The 21,372-nt window shown below is 38.6% G+C and overlaps 2 protein-coding genes and 1 long non-coding RNA gene across 8 annotated transcripts in view; 1 reads left to right on the top strand and 2 right to left on the bottom strand.

The window, feature by feature from the left end:
* Positions 1-334: 334 nt before the first annotated feature.
* On the bottom strand, positions 335-5,845 carry emd (emerin). Of its 3 annotated transcripts, XM_007249883.4 has the most exons (9): positions 5,601-5,839; positions 3,459-3,558; positions 3,156-3,246; positions 2,510-2,600; positions 2,269-2,364; positions 2,124-2,158; positions 2,003-2,025; positions 1,328-1,375; positions 335-1,120 (listed from the first exon to the last, which is right to left on the bottom strand). In XM_007249883.4, exons 4-9 carry the CDS (start codon positions 2,589-2,591, stop codon positions 877-879), a joined length of 528 nt encoding a protein of 175 aa, XP_007249945.2. In that variant the 5' UTR covers positions 2,592-2,600; positions 3,156-3,246; positions 3,459-3,558; positions 5,601-5,839; the 3' UTR covers positions 335-876. The 3 variants fall into 3 exon arrangements, with proteins under 3 accessions (XP_007249945.2, XP_007249944.2, XP_007249946.2); XM_007249882.4 differs by lacking the exon at positions 3,459-3,558; XM_007249884.4 differs by lacking the exons at positions 3,156-3,246; positions 3,459-3,558 and having other exon boundaries at positions 5,601-5,845.
* On the top strand, positions 5,203-10,751 carry LOC103026004 (uncharacterized). The gene is made up of 3 exons (XR_454811.3): positions 5,203-5,261; positions 7,212-7,307; positions 9,958-10,751. It is a non-coding gene; the product is annotated as an uncharacterized LOC103026004 (long non-coding RNA).
* The window catches only part of flna (filamin A, alpha (actin binding protein 280)), a 40,724-nt gene continuing 30,073 nt past the window's right edge, over positions 10,722-21,372 (bottom strand). Inside the window, exons 27-47 of one of the 4 annotated variants that reach the window (XM_007249885.4) lie at positions 20,954-21,110; positions 20,644-20,833; positions 20,111-20,134; positions 18,850-19,097; positions 18,229-18,315; positions 17,394-17,493; positions 17,150-17,290; positions 16,843-16,971; positions 16,508-16,681; positions 16,194-16,355; positions 15,768-15,971; positions 15,527-15,679; positions 15,315-15,437; positions 14,960-15,226; positions 14,717-14,854; positions 14,482-14,597; positions 12,917-13,049; positions 12,333-12,509; positions 11,989-12,207; positions 11,657-11,860; positions 10,722-11,563 (exon numbers count right to left, since the gene is read on the bottom strand). In XM_007249885.4, coding sequence (XP_007249947.3) covers positions 11,379-11,563; positions 11,657-11,860; positions 11,989-12,207; positions 12,333-12,509; positions 12,917-13,049; positions 14,482-14,597; positions 14,717-14,854; positions 14,960-15,226; positions 15,315-15,437; positions 15,527-15,679; positions 15,768-15,971; positions 16,194-16,355; positions 16,508-16,681; positions 16,843-16,971; positions 17,150-17,290; positions 17,394-17,493; positions 18,229-18,315; positions 18,850-19,097; positions 20,111-20,134; positions 20,644-20,833; positions 20,954-21,110 — 3,331 coding nt within the window. In that variant the 3' untranslated portion in view covers positions 10,722-11,378. The remainder of the gene's footprint in view (positions 11,564-11,656; positions 11,861-11,988; positions 12,208-12,332; positions 12,510-12,916; positions 13,050-14,481; positions 14,598-14,716; positions 14,855-14,959; positions 15,227-15,314; positions 15,438-15,526; positions 15,680-15,767; positions 15,972-16,193; positions 16,356-16,507; positions 16,682-16,842; positions 16,972-17,149; positions 17,291-17,393; positions 17,494-18,228; positions 18,316-18,849; positions 19,098-20,110; positions 20,135-20,643; positions 20,834-20,953; positions 21,111-21,372) is intronic. The other 3 variants (XM_049462899.1, XM_049462898.1, XM_049462900.1) reach the window with 3 other exon arrangements.

Below are 21,372 nucleotides of genomic sequence, written 5' to 3'. Positions count from 1 at the left end.
TACAAGCCCACCATTCCCGATAAGGACGCACGTTTTCTCTTTTGAACGAAGTCGATATTTCGAAAACTGCGGCACTAGTTAACCGGACAAAAAACAGGTGGAATAATAAGAAGAAGAAGAAGAAGAATAAGACTTAAGAAGATCAGTACTGTGATTGCATTACTGCAATCACACTAATAATAAGAATAAGACTTAAGAAGAACAATACTGTGATTGCATACTGCAATCACACTAATTATTTAAATGACTCCATCAAAGTAGGCATATATCTAGGCTATGTAGTTAGAAAGAGTGAGATGCTGAGTCATGCATTTAATAAGCGTGGGCAAACAAATAAGTTTACAAAGAACTTTAATATTATTGATAAGAAAATTTAAACAATCCTTTTATTTTGATTACAGCACTTTGGATTACCATACAGACATTGGACTTTTAACGGACATATCTTTTTTTTTTTTGTCAGTTACATCATAAAAGACAACAAACCATAATTTTTTTAGAAGCTTCCTAAAGAATGCTCTATTTAGGCTTTTGGGCATTCAAAAGTTGGTAAACATGCAAAGTCAATACAAATGTAAGGCATTTCCCTAAAGCACAAGAACTTCCCTAATGCACAGTAAGTGCCAAATAGAGGTTTTATAAACAACTCGTAATTCTGGAAAGATAAGAAGTCTTAATGCACTTTTAAAACCGTTCTAAACAGCTTTCCAGGAATAAGGTGTCAGTATTTAACTGCAAGTGCAAATCACTATTTAGTTCCAAATATAAAATATATCTATACTTGTAGTGCACGCTCTAGATATCATGACCTTGAGGGGGGAAATAAACATAAAAACATAAGGAACGGAATTTAAGTAACAAGACATTAGGAAGCATCTATGAATCAATTTTCCCAAAGGGGCTTTGCTCAGCAGACTCCATGTTTGAGTACACAAAGTAAAGAAACACTGCAATGACAACAAACACCAAGACTCGGAGCCAGCCTGGCACACCCCCTGATTTGCTGGCCTCAGATTTGGCTGGCACTGAACTTGCGTCCTGTTGGCTGGATTTGCTTGGGTAGGCTGGTCTGAAGCGGGGAGCGCTCTGGTAGGTAGTTTGAGTGCGGCTGATGATAGGCCTTTATGATGATATAGAGTTTAAGTTTTAAATGAATGACAACATTTGGATACAGAAGAATGAAGAAGAAGAAGCTGTGCATAGACTAATAAAGTGCTAGTAGATAAGGCAGGCTTTGAAGAATATGGTGAAAGTGGCTAGAAGGGAGATATTGACACAGGGTTATATGTATATAATTTAGTTTTGGCAGATGGTTTTAAAAACTCACTCGTCTGCATTATCTATGTCATCTTCTGCAATTCTTGATCTCCTTGTTCTGCAAAAACCAAAAACAGAGTACGGTGTTATTTGACGTGATACATTATGTGAAGCCATATTTAACTTTCTACCACATTTTTCGTTGTTCACTCTGTGCAACAGTGTAAATAAATGCCTTTTATTTTTAATCCTAATTAAATTTTCAAGCATACGTATACTGGCAGAAACAGAACTAGCACATGCTTAACAAGGACTCTGATAAAAGACACAGGTCTGTTGTCTTTGGATTAGACAAGAAGGCACCAAAGTTGGAATCATAATTTATTTATGATTCTACAATTCTGCTTTCTTTTGCTTTTTCCTAAGATTGGTATCCATGAATGAACATACATAAGCCTATAAAAACTCCACCACAAAGCTGGTAACATGCTGCAACAAATGCTTCACTATATAATGTTTGTTATTTATATAATATAATTTTGTTATTTTTTACTAAGTACAGATAAATTTATCAGTGATAAATTGCCAACCAACAACCAAGTTCTGCAGATTAGATTTCATTATATTCAGGATCTCATATACATTTGTCTGAATAATTATTCTGGCAATACAGAATTTAGCAAAACACAGAAACAATAAAATCAGAGGATGCAAACAGTCTGTTGCCTCACACTGCTGTACTTACACTTCTTCAAAGCTTTGTTTCACCTGAAATTTAAAACATGGCATGAGATTAGATTCCCATACAAACATGTAGGAGTACAATGTATCTGTACCTTAATTACTATTACTCAGTATGTACTTACTGGTGGGTGATATGTAACATATTCGATTTCTTCCTCTGTGGAGAAAAAAAAAAACATTTTGCCATGAGTGCATTTCTTCAGCTTCAACAATCAAAATCTGAATATGATATTTTAATATCTTGTTCTGAATTAAGGAAGCTATTACGTTCTTCTCTGTAGTAAGTCTTGTCAGAGGAAGGTGGCTTAGTGCCTTTGGCCATGGCTTCTGTCAGCTTCTTCTCATAAAGCTTCCTTGTAGTATCTAAATGAGAAAAATGCTCTTTTTTACATTTATAAAGCAGGTAAATGTTCAAGAAGAAAGTTTCTCTAAAGCTGGAAAGATTAGCTAAACCTCAAAACATCTGAGCCAATAAAATATTTCAGATATATAAATATGTGTCTGTTACCAACAATGGGTCCATGTTTGATCCCGTACTCATCCAGTAGTTTCGAGAGCTCTGCAGCAGACTTGGTGCTCAGTGAGGACATGACTAACACCTGAAAGGTCAAAATGAAAACTGGGTCAATTACTGACATTTCCTGTATATTAAATGTGCAGCTTTTGGCTGACACCCATATCCAGTTACCTACACCTGAGTCATGTTACATAGGTAGGTGAAGGTGGCATCTTGCTATTGTAATGTATGTGTCTTATCAAATCACTTATAAGGTTGCATACAAAGCCCTACACAACACTGCACTGGTTTACATTTCAGAACTTTTAACTCAATATTGTCCATCTCACAACCAGTCACCGGACTGGAGCCTGCATTTGTGGAATCAGCTAGCCTGAAATATCGGAGCTGCAGACAGCCTGAATTATTTAAAATCTTTACTTAAAACTCATATTTTTAAAGCATCTAATGTACTTTTGAATTTGGATTCCTTATTTCAATGTTACTCCTCGTGTTCTTTTTTTTTGTTTTTTACATGCTTTCATTATTTGTTTATACATGCTTCCTATTTTACACATTTCTTGTTTTTTGTTTCTCCTATTTCTCTTAAAGTTTATTTAATTATAAGCTAATGTAATTTTATTTGACTTGTTTTTACCTGCTTTATTCTTGGTTTGTATGAATTCTTCTTGTCTTGATGCAGCTTCTCCTGTCTTTGTTGTTAAGCACTGTGGGTTTTCAGGAAGGCACTATATAAATAAATGATGAATATTATTATTATTTTGGCAATAGTCACATCGCAGGAGCTGCAATGTCACTTAAGGCAAATTAACTCATGCACTTCATGCTACAGCTTTTTTAATTGCTTGACACAAAGGGAAAATGAACCATGTTCTATGTAATATCCAAGTGCATATCTGCACAATATCACTTATTTTACTGTTATCACAGTTTATTTTACCTTATTATATTGAGTTTATTGCTATTTGATGTGACCTGCAGTTTCAGCCAATCGTTCCTGATCATCAACAGCTGAGTGAAACCCCCACCCGCTCCCCCGCCTGTAGTTCAGCACAGACAGTACAGAGTAATGGCAGGAGAAATGCTGAAATTTGGTTGTAAAAATTGTAAAAAGAAACCAGCGTATGATATATGGAGTTATTTCGGCTGCAGAAAGGAAGATGTTAACCAAAAGCAGGTAATTTTAACAACACACGAGGCAACACGACTAATTTGTTTGGTAATTTCAATTCTCGCCACAAACCAGACCTGGATACTATCCAAGGAAAAAAAAACGCACACCTCCGTGGTTCTAGTTCTGTTTTTTTTTCAGTCAGTGTTACTAGAGCCTAAAGGAGGGTTTATACAAAAGGTTTAAAAGGTAAATATATGTCTCACGCGCGTTTAGCGAGTTTTCTGTTCTACCTTAAATGCGGCGGCATTTACATTCAGAGTAATAGAAAATCAATTAAAACTTTTTAAAATTAAATTCAAAGCCTTTTTCATTGTCTTTTCTGACTCTGACGTTACATGGAAGAGTCACACCCAAGTGTATATTTACATATAAATAATGATAATTATAAAATGTATGTAATTCTTCATTTAAACACATTTAATAGGTTTAATAATGGTAGGTTGTGTGTTTTTATACAATTACAACATTCGTTTTCTAAAATATTTAATATCTGGTCAAATATATTAAATAAATTATTTTAAGAACTATTTTTACATATAAAATAATGTGGCAAATTAACATTGCTGCACTGCTCATTTAAAGAAAGTAACCTACATCACTGCCTCAAAGAGGAGTAGCTTTGTTTCACTAAGCGAAATACCTACATTTTTATGACCTAAAGAAGACCCTAAGAATATAGCTAGCTAGACAGTAGCATATTAGCAGTAATTTAGAGGAATACATAAGTTTCTTTGTTTACACTATAGGCACAAAAACAAAAAAATGCATTTTTATACGAAATGTGAAATTAAAATATATCATGTAAAATTAAAAAAAATATTGTTCTACTTGTTACAACTCAGATAGCTAAGTATTTTGGTGCTATATTAAAGCCATTTTGCTAGAGTGCCTAACAAAAAATACAATGTGCTGTTTTTGAAAAGTGCCTTCTGTTACACTGGCCACACCCCTTTTTTTTAAACTCTGGTTTGTCCAGATTTTAAATATTGTGTTAATGTTTGTCCTTCCAATTATGGTGCACAGTGTTAACACACTATTTAGTGTGTGGTAGCTCACGATTTAGGACGCAGTCAGTGAATCCGTTTTACCTGAACCTTAATGATAGCTTTATTTGCACACTATTACACATACTATACAACTGTTGAGGGACTGCTATGCTACAGCCTCGTCTGCTCTGAGCTGCACTGATTTAAGGGAAAGAACTGTGCATTTTAATCACCGCCTCGAGATGAATTAGGTTTGATTCATTACTCAAAATAAATACGTGAATACACACGTATTCATGACTAACGTCTTAGACAGATTACAGGCAGCAGAGAACAGTAGGCTAGCAGTTAAAATAGTGCAGTTAACATTAGTTAAAATGTTGACTAAAGCAAAGCGATTTTACTACACGACGGGGAAATATATCACTTTAGTTTAGCTGTTTAATAAAGCTAAAATTAGAGACTTAAGAGAAAAAGGGAAACTCCAGCTCAAACATCTGGAACTGAATGGGCTCAGCGCATGCGCACTAACTCACTAAGTTAGCAGCGAAAGACGAGTAGTCGCACGGCGCTGAAATACAAGGTAGAAGTTTAGCTAAATGGAAGCACATTTTGATGATTTTTTTTAAGCAGCTTTATCTTTATATGCTGTAAATATGCTTAAGAAAAACGGTAATCTGTGTATATGCATATAAATCCAAGTTAAATGAGGCTAAAAGTCTTTAGTTTGCAGATGTTAGCCAGCTAAGCTAACGCGTTAGCTAACCTAGCCAGCTCTGTGCTGAGCCCACCTCCGTTCGCTGATACAGCAGGACACAGAGACACTGCGAAAGCGGAAAAACAACAGCACAGTTAACCTGGACTGTAGTCGACATGCTCCTCTACGCAGTAATAATATATTTAATGTATACAATGCGCTTACCTGTCGGGGGTCTGGTGTGAGTCGTGCTAACTTTCCTTAGCCAGTCCTCCCGAGCTGGGCGTGTGTTCCTCCGCCGGAGTGACGCTGCGGGAGACGCCCTCAGCCCGCTGGAGTTCAGAGTGGGATTTCGAAACGTTAAACAGAAAGCGCTCAGGCTCTGCCATCTTACTACAACCCTGGAACATCGCCTCCGGAAAACTTACGCTGCTGCTGGCCTCATAAAAACACAGTTTTACCCCAGCAGGGCTTCTTTTAACTTACTGCCTGTTTTGTTACTCGCAGTATTGACCCAGTTTCGTTACTTACAGGCACCGCATTTAGTTTACACATGCACATTAACAGCATATCCTTTCTGTCTTCATTTTTGTCTTAACCGTCAACTGGTGGGTCGGGGACAGTTTGTAACAAAAATAAATACATAAAAAAAATTTGAACTCGTCATTTACATATAAAAGGAAATATTTTGTGGCCCTGTTTATTTGATGCAGTATTTATATTTCATTTTATTGTAGTAACTAGGCCTGTCACAATAACAATTTCAGTTACCAATATCTTGGTAATATATATAGACGATATCACGATTATTAAAATTATTGAGACCATGTCCATTTATTGTACGATGAAAGGCCTAGTAGAAACTGTGACGGTAGTTGTCATGTTCCTCTGAAAAAATGCTCTTGCATGCATATGTATGTTAATGGTTTTTTGAAGTTTGTTTTTCAAAAATAAATTTGTTTCTATAAAAGTGGATAGAAAAATGGTAAAATAGTATTTTGAAACCTGAGAAATGAATGTGAATACTTCTGCCATCTTCTGCCAAAAGTATTCATATTCATTACTCAGGTAGAGGTATAGATACTAGGGTTTAAAAATAATTTTGTAGAAGTTAAAGTATCAGCTCAAGTAAAAGTTAAAAATAAAAAGTAATGTGGAAATTGGAAATGGGGAAAAAAAGCTTAAAGCTTAGGCTGTGCCTATGGTGGAGCCTAAGCCTATGGTGGGGCCTATGGTGCACAACCCCCTCCAACCCCCCCCCCCCCCCCCAACCCATAGTGCAACACATTTTTCTAACAGCCATAGTGAGTATAATATTAAGTTAGAATGTTAATGTTGCACTATGCTCCCTGTATCAGCTGCATATAAAATAATTGAAAATGAATGCATTTTAGTACAATGCAAATATATTACAGAACCTTAAATGAGTTCTATTGAGTCTCTGGACAGATTTAGTGCATTTATGGTGTATAAGGTGGTAAACAATATAAAATGTAGAACAAGTAATACTGTGTAAGAAACATAAGTTACATTGCAAGTAACAAAATATTTTCAATGTTAAGGTGCGCACATAGGAACATACAGGTTCATACAGTTTAGCTATATAAATAAGAAATTTGCTATCTAGCTAGTTATAGCTTCCCTTGTTGCTGTTTTATAAGAACAAATAGGTCATATAAAAAGATTTTAGTGTCCCTGAAGATATGTGGGAGCACATCAAAGTAATACATTTTTACTAATAAAGATCCCTACCCTGTATACAAACATTTATTTGTGCATAACAAATTATTATTTTTAGTTTTTTGTGTCTAACTTTACATGTAATAATTTTTGCAGATGAGAAAATTGCCTGGAATAGGTGTGGCATCATATACTCCCATCCCTTGACATCAGAATTGTAGCCTTTTTGGAGTCAAACATCCTTACTCTCTGGTGAGTAAAACATTAATTCACTAATTAATCAATTTTTGACATTGGCTGTTTGTAACATTGTCACACCTTAAAATAGAGAGCACTTTACCCAGCAGTCCTACCTGATGCAGCTGTTTCTTCAACCAGCACATTTTCATCCAGCACACCTTAAAGCATCCTGTTTTCCACCCAGCACATCTTTACCTGGTACACCCTAAAGCAGCCAGCACTTCACCACTTCATCCTAAACCAGCTGACTCTTTACCTGGTACATCTCCATTCAGCACCTCCTAAAGCACTTCCATTTTGGCTTTCATTTTTCTACACATGTGAAATATGACAAAAAAACAAAAAACAATAATTGAATACATTAATTTGCTATTTGATTTTTCACTCAAGAACAGGTAATCTGTGAAAAAAAGCTATTGTAATTTCATTTTCATTAACATACAGGTATTTCACCAGTCAAATTTGAAATTAAAAGCCTAATAGAAAAAGAACAACTCAAACTTCACTTTGGCTTAGCTTTTTCCTTATGAACTGCAAAATAATACATATGAAAATGTTATATGCACTTATATTTTACTACAGATGCGACAAAATACTAATAAAAACTGGTAAATAAGTGTCAGTTTAAGATTCTGTTTTTAGCCCTCAGCTTACTTTCAAGTAAAAAGTGCCACATAGTGCTGATTTTACTTTTAATTTCACCTTTTTCTTTAATTTTTTTTAAGCTGTGCATCTTTAAATATATGTAAATTAGTAGTGGGCAGGGCTTCTACAGTAATGGCAGATTATCTGTTATCAGGTAAACAAACACATGCTGATTTAGACTTCTGCCCTTCCAACTTCCAGCCATAAAGGCACTATACGCTGACCGGAAACTTTATTATTTCTACATTTATTGTCTAACTTATCAGCTCCACTCATCATATACTATATGCTGACTGGCCATTTTAATACAACCACTTTAGATCTACAATTGTCACATTAACTTTTATTTACCTGTTTTTTATTTGAATTTGCATTTGGTCATTATCACAATTGGAAAGGAAAAGCTTAGTGCCTATTTTATTTTCATGAGGAAAAAGCAAAGCTGTTTTCCATGAAGCTTTTCATTTTAGATTTGACCGTGAAATAACGGTCTGTTAATAATTTTTATTTTTTTACAAATAAATATATTGCAAATAAAATATATATTTTAATTTTGTCATATTTTTTACACATGCATTTTCATTTTAGCCATTTCATTTCAGTTTTATGTTTCGCTGAATCTGCATCCCATATAGAATAGATGTTTTGGGTAAAGTGCCAGCCAGCGTCTTGATTAATTATGACGTTATAAACAGAATGCAAAATGCAGTTGTAATATAAATTCTTTGGACAGTATAGTAGGAATATGTGGTTTTGAAAACAGCCATTACGTTTTCATTTGGTTCCTTACATGCAGCTCATCTTCATACTCAGTTCCTTCAGGACCACACCCTGATCTGTAGTGAAGTTTCAGTTCATTTATGTGGGAAGTGAAATCACCACTTGCACACTAATGTTGATGTTCTACCCTCCAACTAAGCCTGGTGAGACTCTGCCCAGCTCTCTATATTTTAGAGCATGGCTGTTCACTCCCGGCTGCCCTTGAGGGCCACAGCCCAGCGCTGACTGCTCTTTTAATGTTTGCTAGATTTACTTGGTGTGTTTGAGTACAAAAAGCATCAACATATGCTGAATTTTAGGTCTCCAAGACCACAACTATAATACTCTTGCTTGAGAGATTCATGCAGTATAACACAATCTTCAGCCAAATAGATGCAACTGGCAATCTTCTGTAATCTTCTCTAATTTAGCCTATCTGATTCTAGACTTTACACAGGTTTACACAGCAGCGCTTTTGGGTTTACTTTTGCTCAGTCACAGAAAGCTGCAGTATCTCATCCAACCACCAGTTGGAACTCTGGAGCACAGCTGCAGACATTCAGTCAGGGTACAGGCCCAGCTCAGCTTACTCAGTCGCAGCTCCAGAGATCTGCTGGCTCAGTCCAGAGTTGGGTATTGTTTCAGTGTTTCTGAAGTTCATATGTTTAGGACTAATATGCCTTGAGGTAGAAAGAGAATTAAATTTTTATTCTCACTAACCCCATACCACATTCCAGAGTGAATCATTTAGCTTATATAGTGAATAGCAGAGCTAACAAACACTGCAGACCATATTTAACCTCCACCAATAGAGCAATTGGTGCAGCAGCAGTCAAAACACCAAAAGGAATCGTTTTCAAAATGTTTTAAGGGCTAGGTTAGCAGCAATTTCTATTTGTGTTTCCACTTTGAGTTTCACAGTGCTGTTCTGTAGGGGGATTCAGAAGCCAAAGGAGAAAAAAAAAAAAAACAGAAAAACAAAAAAGGCATTGTATGGTTGGTTACATTACATAAAAGGAGCTAAAAGGTATGCAAAACCTAGCAGCTACAAATGGTGCTGCAATGGTGCTAATGTTATAAAAGTATTGTAGTGTACCTGCAGCTTTCAGGCAAGAAGAGAGGTTCTGAACTGCATGCATGAACATGCTAATGCAAGACCCATTCCCCAAAAAAGCAAAGTGAATGCAATGCACAACAGATATCTGATTTATATTTACTTTCATAACTGCTTGCTTATCTTATCTTGTGCATGTGCCAGGTTCCTGAGTTTATGCAGTGAGTCACCTGCATGCCAAGGCTGGGCGTTGACTGCACTTCAAAATCCCAATCAATCCAAGCTTCAGTCAAGGAGAACAGCCTTGGACATGTACAAAGCACAAGACAGTAAAACTCAGGGACTCAAATGAACCCTACACTAAAAAAGGTATGTAAAACGCTTACTGTTAAAAGGAAGATTATACAGCATTTTAGTAGATAGAATAAGAGCTTTTCTTTTAATGTGGGCTTTTCTGCACTGTAAAACATCAGCCAAGCTGTCAGGAAAATGCTGTAGGTGGAACCCAAAAGCTACATAAACCAATTATGCATAATTGGGCTTTAAAATGAATTAATTAATGTGCCTCGTAACAGCTCTTTACCTGCTTTTTTATAAACAATTAGTGATTTTCACTTGACACAAAAACACACAAATAAAAGGCAAGAAGCATTGTTAGATTGACAAAAATACTTAGAACAACTTTATTGTTTTATCAAAATACTGTAACAGTCTTACAAATATTGACTCTCTTAAGACATTTTTTTTCTATTTGGGAATACTGGTGACAGACATGAAAACAGAGCTGAAGGGCTGAGTTAAGTGAGAGCAGATACACAAGTGACTCTCCCCACCCCTCCCCCCAAAACACTTAAACTATAAGCGCATTTATATTTTTCAGTTAGGAATAATTCATTTAAATGCATCTCCCTTTCGTGTCACCTCCAGCCCAATGGGACTGTCTACTTTCAATTCATTCAGAATTTCCCTTTTTTTTTTTTTTTTTTTTTTTTTTTTTACTAGTCATTAGAACCTGGTTCAGAAGTCTTCTTTAATTTCAGTCTAAAAGTAGAGATTTTCTCAACCAAGGGAGCAAATGTTCAGCTCTACAAAGTGCATTGGAAAATGTAAGTCACACCAAAAAAAATATAAGGCAATAGGGCAAACCCACAGCTTTGGCACCAGTGTTAATTCAGTTGTGTGAAAGGCACAAGAGGCATTATGAAGTACTAATAAGTTTCATGTCACCCAATGGTAAGGTGTCTGTGCTCTTTCAAAAGGATGCAACACTCCTCTCTCGTCTGCTACTCACAGGAGTTTAAACAGCAGCATCCTAAAACAGGCAAACAAACTGTAGCAGCCCTGTTGTGTTCAGGAAAGATCAGTAAACATACTGGTGTAAACCTTTGAGAATGTGAGAGCCACCATGACCGGTACCTGCTTAACAGTACTACTGAACACTGCAAAACAGCCTGGCTGTGCTAGAGGAAGGGAACTAGACAGATGAAGGGGAAAAAGTACAGTATACAGAGAAATGAGTGATCAGCAAGTCAGCAAGAGAAGATTCAGTGTTTATGTATTTATCTTTGGGATGCAGGAGCACAAGTCTTGGCTATGGTTGTTGGCCACTTTGGTTGGGGTTGGCATTAGACAGTGATGTGGAACGGGCTCCCAGGAATGTGGTCATCACCCCATTTTACCACCAAAATGTACTCGCCCTTCTCTTTCAGCTGGTAGGACACATTATAGAGGCGGTTGCCCAGGTGTTTGACCAAGATCTCTTCACAGGGTACTTTAGGGCCGTCCACTCCAACCAGCAGCATGTTTCTTCCTGTTATTTAAAAGAAAAATAAAGCCTTTAGATATGGTGTTTAAAAATAATTTAAGTAACTTTAATTGTAGTAAAAGCAGCCATGTGTTGTACCTGCTTTGCTGCAGTCTACACTGAAGCTGTTTTTCTGGCCAATGAAGCCCTTTGTAAGCCCCAGGCCTTTAGCCACCACGCGGCTAGCATCAGAGCTAGCCCAACCCGGTGCTGCCTGCTGACTGGAGGTCACACTGCGGGTCACAGGGTCAACCAGCACTGATGAGGTTTCATGCATGCTGTGGCTACTAACAAGACGAGAGCCTGAAAAGGAGAACAAAGTCAATGAACTGCACTCTAATCCAGAAGGACTGACTGCATCAATGTGTGAGGTCTCTAAACACTTTTGTAGGACGAAAATGTGTTTGTTTAAAATGGAATCAAATTCTTACCAGTAATTCTAGCTTTAAAGGGGCTGCCAACAATATGGTAGGGTCCACCATATTTAATAGAGATTAGGTAGTTTCCAGGTGCCATGGGTGTGTAGGTGACCTTGTATCCCTCTGGACACTCCTGACAGTCCATCTTTACTTTGGAAGGCCCATCAATTGTTACTGCCAGCGCTCCAGGGCCAGCTGAGCTTGTGTTCACAATAAATTCACATGGAGATCCTGGAAAGAATAAGGCAGAGGATCAGTCAGTCTTCACTGTTTTTTTCGCCCTCCAAAAAAAAAAAAAAAAAAAAAAAATCCATGCTTAAATGTGGTCTTATCCATAACACGTAAACGTTACATACCAGTGTTTCCACCCTCCAGACCAGCTCCATAAGCAGACACCATGCCTGGATCTCCAGCCTGGCCTGCCTCTCCTACTCTGATCTTGAAAGGACTTCCAGGGATATGGGAGCCATTAAACTTCACATCGATCAGGTACAGACCATTCTCTCTGGGAATGAACCTCACTGCATACTTGTCTACAAAAATAATTGGAACACCGTACAGAAACAAGAAACACTCAGTAGGCTGATTGCTTGGCATGTATTCACTAAAGCTTTACAGAAATTATACTGATTTACTGTTTAAATCAGACTAAAATGTATGTTCTTAGACATTAGTAAATACTTGTAAATAGAATTGGTGCCAGTTGCGGTTTAAAACTACTGATGCTTATTCTGAGCATGCAGCAAAGTTCACTGCAAAAGTATGAGCAGTTACCAATTTAAAAGTATAGCTTTGATACAAACGTCAAGGTCTCAGCCTAAATACTAAACATTACATTCTTGAATTTAAAGAGGAATACATTCATTTGCTACAATGCAATAGAAATTCTGCATAAAGGAATGTTGCAGTCTATTTGAGCAAACCAAATCATAATTATTACCTTCGTCGATCTCAGTGACGCAACACTCCTCCAGGGCTCCGGATGGGCTATGAACTTTGGCGTCAATGACACCCTTTGCCCCATTCAGGCTCACAGCGAAGGATGCTGGTTGGTTCACCTTTAAGCCGGACTCCTGTATTCATTCACATAACACTTCAACTTCAACTCACCAACAAACAGTTAAGAAAGCCTGGATGATTCAGATCAATGTAAGGCCCCATCCACGCATTCAGTTTTTGTATTTTTGTCCACACAGACTTTTTTCCATTTGTTCCTTAAACAATGCTCCATTTGGGTTTAGGGTTTAGATGACTTGTGTGTAACTTTTCTGTGTAACTGTTCCTTCATGTTATGTCTCTTTGAGACACCAAGTTACCCACTACTCCATATGTACTGTACTAGGCAAGTCACCTAAACTCAAAACCCAAATAGTATTTTTGCACCTTCATATGTAGTGCTACCTATAGGGAGTAGGGTGGTATGGGATTGAGCTGGAAACATCCATGCATTGTGACGTGTGGACAAAAACTGAGCTTTATAAAAACACAAACAGTTTTTAAAAATCTCCACCTTGAACAATTTTTGAAAAGCTGTTTTCGGGGACCACAAACTGCATTTTGTGTGTATGGGTGGCCAAAATGCAGAAAAAAGTTTAGTTTTTTTTTAGAAAGATATCCAGTACTATATCCATTTGACCAACATCTTACCTTTAGGCTAACAGAGTTAAAGAGAGGCTGATTAGAAAAGAACCCCTATCCTAATAAATGTTTACAATGTGAAGACTAGAAGAAAAGAAAGGAAAAGACAAGAAACAGATGTAAAGAAAGAAGGCCTGAGATAAGAAGCCCCTTTGCTCTCTTTAACCCTTTAGCCCCTAGATTCCTACATCCCTGCAGGCATGTAGGGAGAGAAGAAGGCTGTTGGGAGCCTTTAGGACAAGGCACGAGAAATACAAACAGTCCTTCAGTATCCCACAATCCCCGGCACAGCCCTTCAACACAGCAGCAGCACAGCATGGCACTAAATATAGACTAAAGTCTGGTGTTAAATTTATTTTTCACTGAACTACAGTTAACATACTATGGGCACTATAGGCACATACTATGGACACCTTGTGACTTTTGGAATTTTTATTTTATCTTTATTCCTAAAGTCCATGAATAGGCTTGATTGTGACTGAAAGTGAATAGTCTGAACTTAATTATTTCTTATGGCTTACCTTCTGTTAAATGGGATATGAGTGAGTTCAAGCATATGCACCTAACCCATAGGGTGTTTAACTTATCTGATGGCTTATATTTTTGCTATCAGGTGTTATATTAAATCAGGTTAGATTAAGGATGAGACTAAAACTCTGCAGGCTGGTAGGTCTCTACAGCTTGAGATGGGCATCCCCTGATGTACTCCCAGAATCTCATTAAGACCTGACAAACTAGCTGGTGTAAAATAATCTGCTATGTGTGTTTTGTATAGGCTGTTAAAGGATTGGATTTTCTGCTGCTGTGCTGAGGGCAACCTGGGACTAGCTTTGGGCGGACAAATGTCTGTCTTCCTCGAAGCCTCACCTGAAGACTGGCAACAGTAAGTCGGCGAGCGTCATCAGAGGGTGAGGCCACAGGCACCACAAATGGACTGTCGGGGATGTTCTCATCGTTAAACTTGATGGATACTTCATAATCTCCTGCAAAACCAATCCACAAACTGTGAGCTATAGATTTCATCATTTAAATAATAAAGAAAAGTGAGCATGTGGTGTAAAATATCTATTTTAAGTAAATAAAGATTGCCACACTAGCTCACCAGGCTCCTGGACAATATAGGAGACACCACTGGATCCATCTTTACGGTCTTCAAAGGCAATCTCAGCTTTGCTGGGGCCCTCAACAGCAATGGACAGACCCCCAGCTCCAGCCTCACGTGTCCATATACTAAATTCAGCTAGAGGAAGGATCAAGCATGTGTTAAAATGTGTGTTAAGCACTATAATGCTTAGTCATGCCTCTCAAGTCTCCACCTGCCCCCAATTTCCAGTCACAATCATACCTGGTACTCCAGCCTCTGCTCTCTCCAGCCCTGGACCTCCTGCCCGGACCTTGTGAGCCCCCCCTTCACCTAGTGGCCCAACTGTGAACTGGAACGGGGAGCCTGGGACATGCTGGCCCTGGTACTTCACACTGACTGTGTGAACACCCATCTCAGTGGGCACAAAGCGAATGCAGTATGTGTTGTTCTCTCCTTCCATGATCTCCGCCTTGTGCACCTTTCCAGAGGGACTGGTTACCTGGGCAGTCATGTCAGCGATGCTGATCTCTGTAGAGCAGAAAATTAAAAGATCAGGCTTAATTAGAAACAGCTCAAATACAGTTAATCAAGGAAGGAATAGTTTGGAGGTGCATACCGGGTATCTTCAGGCTCAGGTCACACTGGCTACCAACATTTGCAACAGATGCAGCTCTTCTCTTACGAGTAATGCTCTCCTTCATCCTGCCTTCTCCAGTCACCTTCACTGTGAAAGCGCTTCCTGTAGAACAAACAGCGTTTCAGAGGCATGCTGACCTGCTGCCTTTTTAACTGGTTACAGTTTCACAAATTACAAATGAAGATGCACACCTGGAACATGCTGATCAGCAAATTTGATGTTGATTATGTAATTTCCTGGCTCAGTGGGGCAGTAGGTAACTTTGCAGGTTCCATCTTCCTGATCCTCAGTGTTAATGTCCACCTTGCTGGGTCCTTCAATGGACAGGCTAAGACCACCATAGCCTTAAATTAAATAAATAACCACACATCAGTACACTGCACATAACTGTGCCCCATTTCCCACAACTATTTTTTTACAGTCTGCACTCACCTGCATCTCTGGTATCAATGATGAACTCTGCTGGCTCAAACGTGCGAGCCTCACTCAGGCCCTGGCCAGAAACACGCACTCTGCTGGCATCAGCAATCTCTGACTGGTTGATCATAACAGAAATGGGGCTACTAGGAATATGGCGGCCATTTTTCTTTATATTCACAAGATGCTCGCCGATCTCTTTAGGCACGAAGGAGACACCTAATGACCAAAAAAAGAAAAAAATTAGTCAAGTATTTTGTGTCTTAATTCCTTATCGGAGTTACCTATGTGTTAAAACATTACAGTAACTGGGCATTTATAGTTCATGCAAGTCATGCATAGTGAAACAGAAATTGGGAACAGTTTTTCAACCACATAACAGAACAGAAGACTTATAAAATCAACTGATTAACTGAGCATTTTATTCAACAGCACACTTACCCACATGCCCGTTACGGAGCATCTTGAGCAGACATGGCTCTTCACGACCAGATGGAGTGGTAAGAGAGGCGGTCAGCTGGCTCAGATCTAGCTCACCAATGTCCAATGGGATGTCAGCAGCAGAGCCCACTTTAAGATGGGACATGCGCATGGAGTCATCTCCTGTAGAGAAAGGGGGAGGGTGTTGTCAAGAAAATCCAGATGAGCTTCTACTTAAGCATCCAAGACTGGATCATGTCAGAATCTCTGGCTTGACAAACAGGACCTTTCTTACTAATTCTGGCTCTGGGAGATTGAAAAGTTGTGCTACTCACCTGTGATCTTTGCCACGTACGGACTGCCAGGAATATGCTTGTCGTTGTACTTGACAAGGATGTTGTAGTCTCCAGGCAAAACAGGGAGGTATGAGACAGTGCAGGTACCATCCTGGTTATCAACACAGCTGATGTCTGCCTTTGAGGGCCCCTCAATGGCAAGAGAAAGACCACCTGAAAAAACACCAAGCAATTAAGCACAGTTGACCACTTCCAAAGTATTGTTCTAATAAATAAACCCACTACTTAAAAGAACCACAGTACAATACAGAGTCAATGACAATCAAGTCAAGTCAGATAGTTTAAAGGTTTAAGCAGAACCTATGCTTCTATACCTTCTCCTGCATCTTTGGTGTTGACTGTGAAAACCGCTGGCTTATTGACCATGCCGTGAATCAGACCAGGACCATAAGCAGTCACATGACCACTGTTGACATAATCCACATAGAACTGCAGTGGGCTTCCTGTCAAGGAAACGAAGGGAGTTATTAAAAGACCCATGCAGGTAACAATACTTTTCACAGAGCTCACTACAAACATACTATGGATAAAAATGGTAAACATTTTTGTACCATATGTTTACAACCTCCCTCAGAAGTTATGCATAATTAATAATTAAAATGTATATAATATATCCGTTACCTGGAATATGTATTCCATCATATTTGATGTCCATCTCATGCAGTCCAGCCTCAGTAGGAGCGTACTTCACTGTAACAGTGCCATCCTTATTATCTGCAATTTCTGGCCTGGCCACTTTTCCAGATGGCATCCTCACTTCACCTAGAATGATTAGATATTAAATTAAAATAGTGTGAGAAACAATTTATGTATATTAAAGCAAGTGGCTGGAAAAACAAAGTGTAATATTTTAATTAAAACCTGCCTGTGACTTCTCCCTTCTGGATGGTGAATGGAATGACCAAGTCAAAGGGTCTCAATCCAGCCACATCCAGTCCATTCATGCCCATGGGCCTGTCTGTTGCCTGGAAAAAAACAGAAAGCATAACACTCCAGGCGTAAGTATAGTTGGGGAATTCATTTAGGCACATTTACCCTAAATAATTGTATAGGTTTTATATTTATCTTATAGTTTAACAGTATGCTGAATGTCATAATAAAAACCTAAATGATAGCCAAGTCATTATAAAGCTAATCAAATATGGTTTAGGTATCAAGTGCAAATAAATACCAAATCACACATGACTGATTTACACAAAACAAATGAAGAGATACAATTATCTGTAAAGAAAAATAGTGTGTACATCAAATCCCCCAAAAAGGGAAAAAAAATGAAAGAGATGATAATGATCATGAAGATGACACAGCCACCAACGAACACTGTGAGAGATGACATCATGACAAGAGAATGAAAGCTCAGTGAGATTCACTAGTCTGTACAATGGTAACGTGGAAAGCCAAGCAGACAAGACAGTGACTCACAGGGACATACCACAGGAAAGGACCCAACAATTATCTGAACAAAACCCCAGCAAGCACCACAAATACTACAAATGTCTAATATGGTCCCAGCCATTTTGTTAAATGCAGACTTCCACATTTATTGCCTTCAAAATGGCTGCCATTATCTGAATGGCATCAAATTCGAGACCTACACCTGCAGGGAAACAACAGCTGGAGAATGGAGACGAAAGACAATGTCAATGAGGGACAAACAAGGGTGGACATGATGAGGGAGAGAAAGCAGGGAGTGTCAGTACCCATGGCTGGCCCATGTTGGGCGCGTAGGCGTACTGCGGGACCTGGGTCTGCTGCATAAGTTGTTCAGGGGAGGCACCTTCCAAAGCCTGAGATAGGATGACAGAATCAAGGGTGAAACAGTCCTAATACCTAAACATTCACAATGGCATTAAGAAGTCCCTTTGGGAAGCTGTTTTGTAATGAAGTCTGCTCCTGGCTTTGGACTTAAAATAATACGTCTATCAGCAAGAACAATTACATCATGTATTTCAACTTTTTGCATTTAAAAGATTTGGTCTATTTAACAATTTAGTCAACACACAGGGATAATGGAGGGGGGGGGGGGGGGGTTGTATAAACTGCATGTGCTATTGCATGTATTAAAAAAAAAACTACTATATTTTAAATGAAGTGTTGCAGTAGTATAGCAACCTACAAGGTAATCAAATTGTTTAGCCCACATTGAAACTTAGTGTTAAACTTCATTTGAACATCCTTTCAACTATATTTGCCCGAGATTTCAATCACTAGAAGTTAGAGCACACTTTCCTTAAAAAAATAAAAAGAATTAGTTTTAGCATAATGACAATCCCATCAGCAGTGCGCACACAGATTAAATGAACAGTCTGGTTTATACATACCATGACCTGGAAGGGGCTGTTGGGAATGTGCTCTCCTCCAAAGCGGACGCAGATGACGTACTTCCCAGGCTGGGGGGCCGTGTAGAAGATGTCAAAGGTTCCATCCTCATTCTCAACCACATCCACATCCACCTCTGCACCATCTGGAGTGCACACCGTGCAGGTCACCTTCCCCTTTCCGGCAGCCTTTGCATCCACAGTGATGACCGTCTGCTCCCCGATCTGGATAGTGGGACCAACTCCAGCACCTGGTGAACAGTAGACAAATACATCACCACCTCTAGTTTCTGCAGGTGGTCAGCTTGGTTCTGAGTTTCAGGAATCGCCCCCTTTATTATTCATTCAACCATGCACCCCGCCTCATTATGACCCAGACACTGTGGCAACAGACAGAGAGAAAGAGGTTAAGGCTGAGAGATTCTCTCAGGCTGCACAATTATAATGGAGGACTAAGCAAAGCTGTGACTAGAATTACTAACTACAAGACTCTTAATGTGTCTGCTTTGTATCAATGACTTTATATCATTATTATAAAATGTCTAACAAAAATGAAATTAAAATGGTTTCACGAAATATTAAAGAGCATATAGGTGATTGATTAGATAGCTTTAGTGCAGCACAAATGCTGAATATGAAAAATAAAATGCATTTAATAAAAAACAAATACATCTTTATTGCAATCAATAATCTGAACCAAAATATCCAACATGACTGTGCACAAAGTGAGAACAGATATGTAATTTTAATCATAAAGCTATTCCCCACAGTATTATTGTGCAGCCTAAATCATTTGTCTGTTACCTCAGTTGCCTCAAATCTACTCAAAATGCTCTATTCTCTATTCTGTTAAAACGGACGATGTTTGGTCAGATAGGAAAAAGAGCTCGTCATAACTTGTTTTTAGTAACCTCAATGCTGCATTCCACCATACAGACAAATGAAAGCCTGACTCAAGTTAGTAATTAGTCTACCATCATTGATAGTTCATGCTCTCTTATTTAAAAAAATAAAGAAATAACCAAAAAAAGGAAGTATGATGCAGACACAGAGGGATGAAAATGGGAAAAACCTCTGCTTTGTATCCTCTCATATTATGTTAACATGTAAGCTGTTACATCAGCTTAAAAAGCACCCGCTAATACAAAATGCACAATGTGTAAAATGTATAGAGAGAGGGGGGTTGCTATTTAAAAGCAGGATGGTGGCATTCTGCATGCAAAAAGAACCGGAGTCTGGAGCAAAGACTTTTCAAAGCGCTTACCCAAACCGTGACCTCCAATTGAGACTGAGAAACCGTGAGAAGCAGAGAGCGAAAAAGTGAGAAGTAAAAGTCAGGACAAAATCCAACAAAATGTGCTCAAAAAAGAATTAAACATTTAAAACAAGTGGGGAACAGGGTGTGCTCGGGAGTGTGAGCAGCTCTGCACAACAGGTAGTGTCCAAGTAGGTGACAGGGTTGAGAGCCACACACAAAAGTAAATAAAAAACTGTCCAGCATTAGTATTAAAAACTAAGGGCAAAACCACTGGTCCAACTGAAGTTGTCTATTGGTTCCATGGTTTTCTCTGTATATATTTTAGAACAGCAGACTGCAAGAGGTTGATGTCCAAAATACAATACAAAAAAAATAATAATAATAATAAAAAAAGTACATTGGAAAGTTAAATTTAGGGAATCATTAATATATGAATGTTGGACCAAGGTAGTGTTTACACAAACATAATTTAAGGATTCAGCTTTCTAACCAAACTGTTCTGTATTGATCAGAGTCCAGGGTTGTATAGTAAAGCCTACCTGTGACTGTGCATTTGCTGGCATCTCCTGTTGGCAGGGCCCGGATGCGGTATGGAGAGTAAGGGATTTCATCTCCGCCATACTTAATCAGGATGGTGTAGCGCCCTGTCATGTCTGGCACATAGGACACCAAGTATGTACCATCTTGGTTATCCCGAATGTTTGCTTTCTTGGGCTTCCCTTCTGGATCCTAAAACAAAAGATCCATGTAAAAAAAACAAAAAACATTGATCTTGGCAATGTGTTCAATAGTATCCTTTATACAGAGAAAAACTAAACACATGAAGACTGTGTAAACTCTTCTGCTTACAGTAATCTGGACAGCCAGAAGTCCTTCTCCTGCATCTTTGGCATCAATTGTGAACTCCACAGGCAGACTGGCAGGCACACCAGTGGTATTAAGCCCAGGGCCACTGGCACGCACCTTACTGGCATCATGAGTGGGCAGAACCTTTACCTTATAAGGACTAAAACCAGAGTGGAGACAGGGGACAGAAAGGAGTGATGAGTATAAGACAATTTACATTTCATAGAATTGGTTTGAAGATGATCGGTTTCTATGATTTTCTTCTAATGGCAGCCATTAAGAGCTTAGGGAAGAGCACGAAGGCAGACACCACGTCTTTATAGAGCTGCTGTTTATGCTACATCAGTCTGTTTAAAAATTAGAGCTTACTGCCATGTCACCCTCTATCCCATTAAGCTACCCATTCATTTCCAGGATCTTCA

This window comes from Astyanax mexicanus, chromosome 13, assembly GCF_023375975.1.
Source record: "Astyanax mexicanus isolate ESR-SI-001 chromosome 13, AstMex3_surface, whole genome shotgun sequence".
NCBI classification, from domain to species: Eukaryota; Metazoa; Chordata; class Actinopteri; order Characiformes; family Acestrorhamphidae; genus Astyanax; species Astyanax mexicanus.
This window is presented reverse-complemented; position numbering and strand designations above follow the sequence as displayed.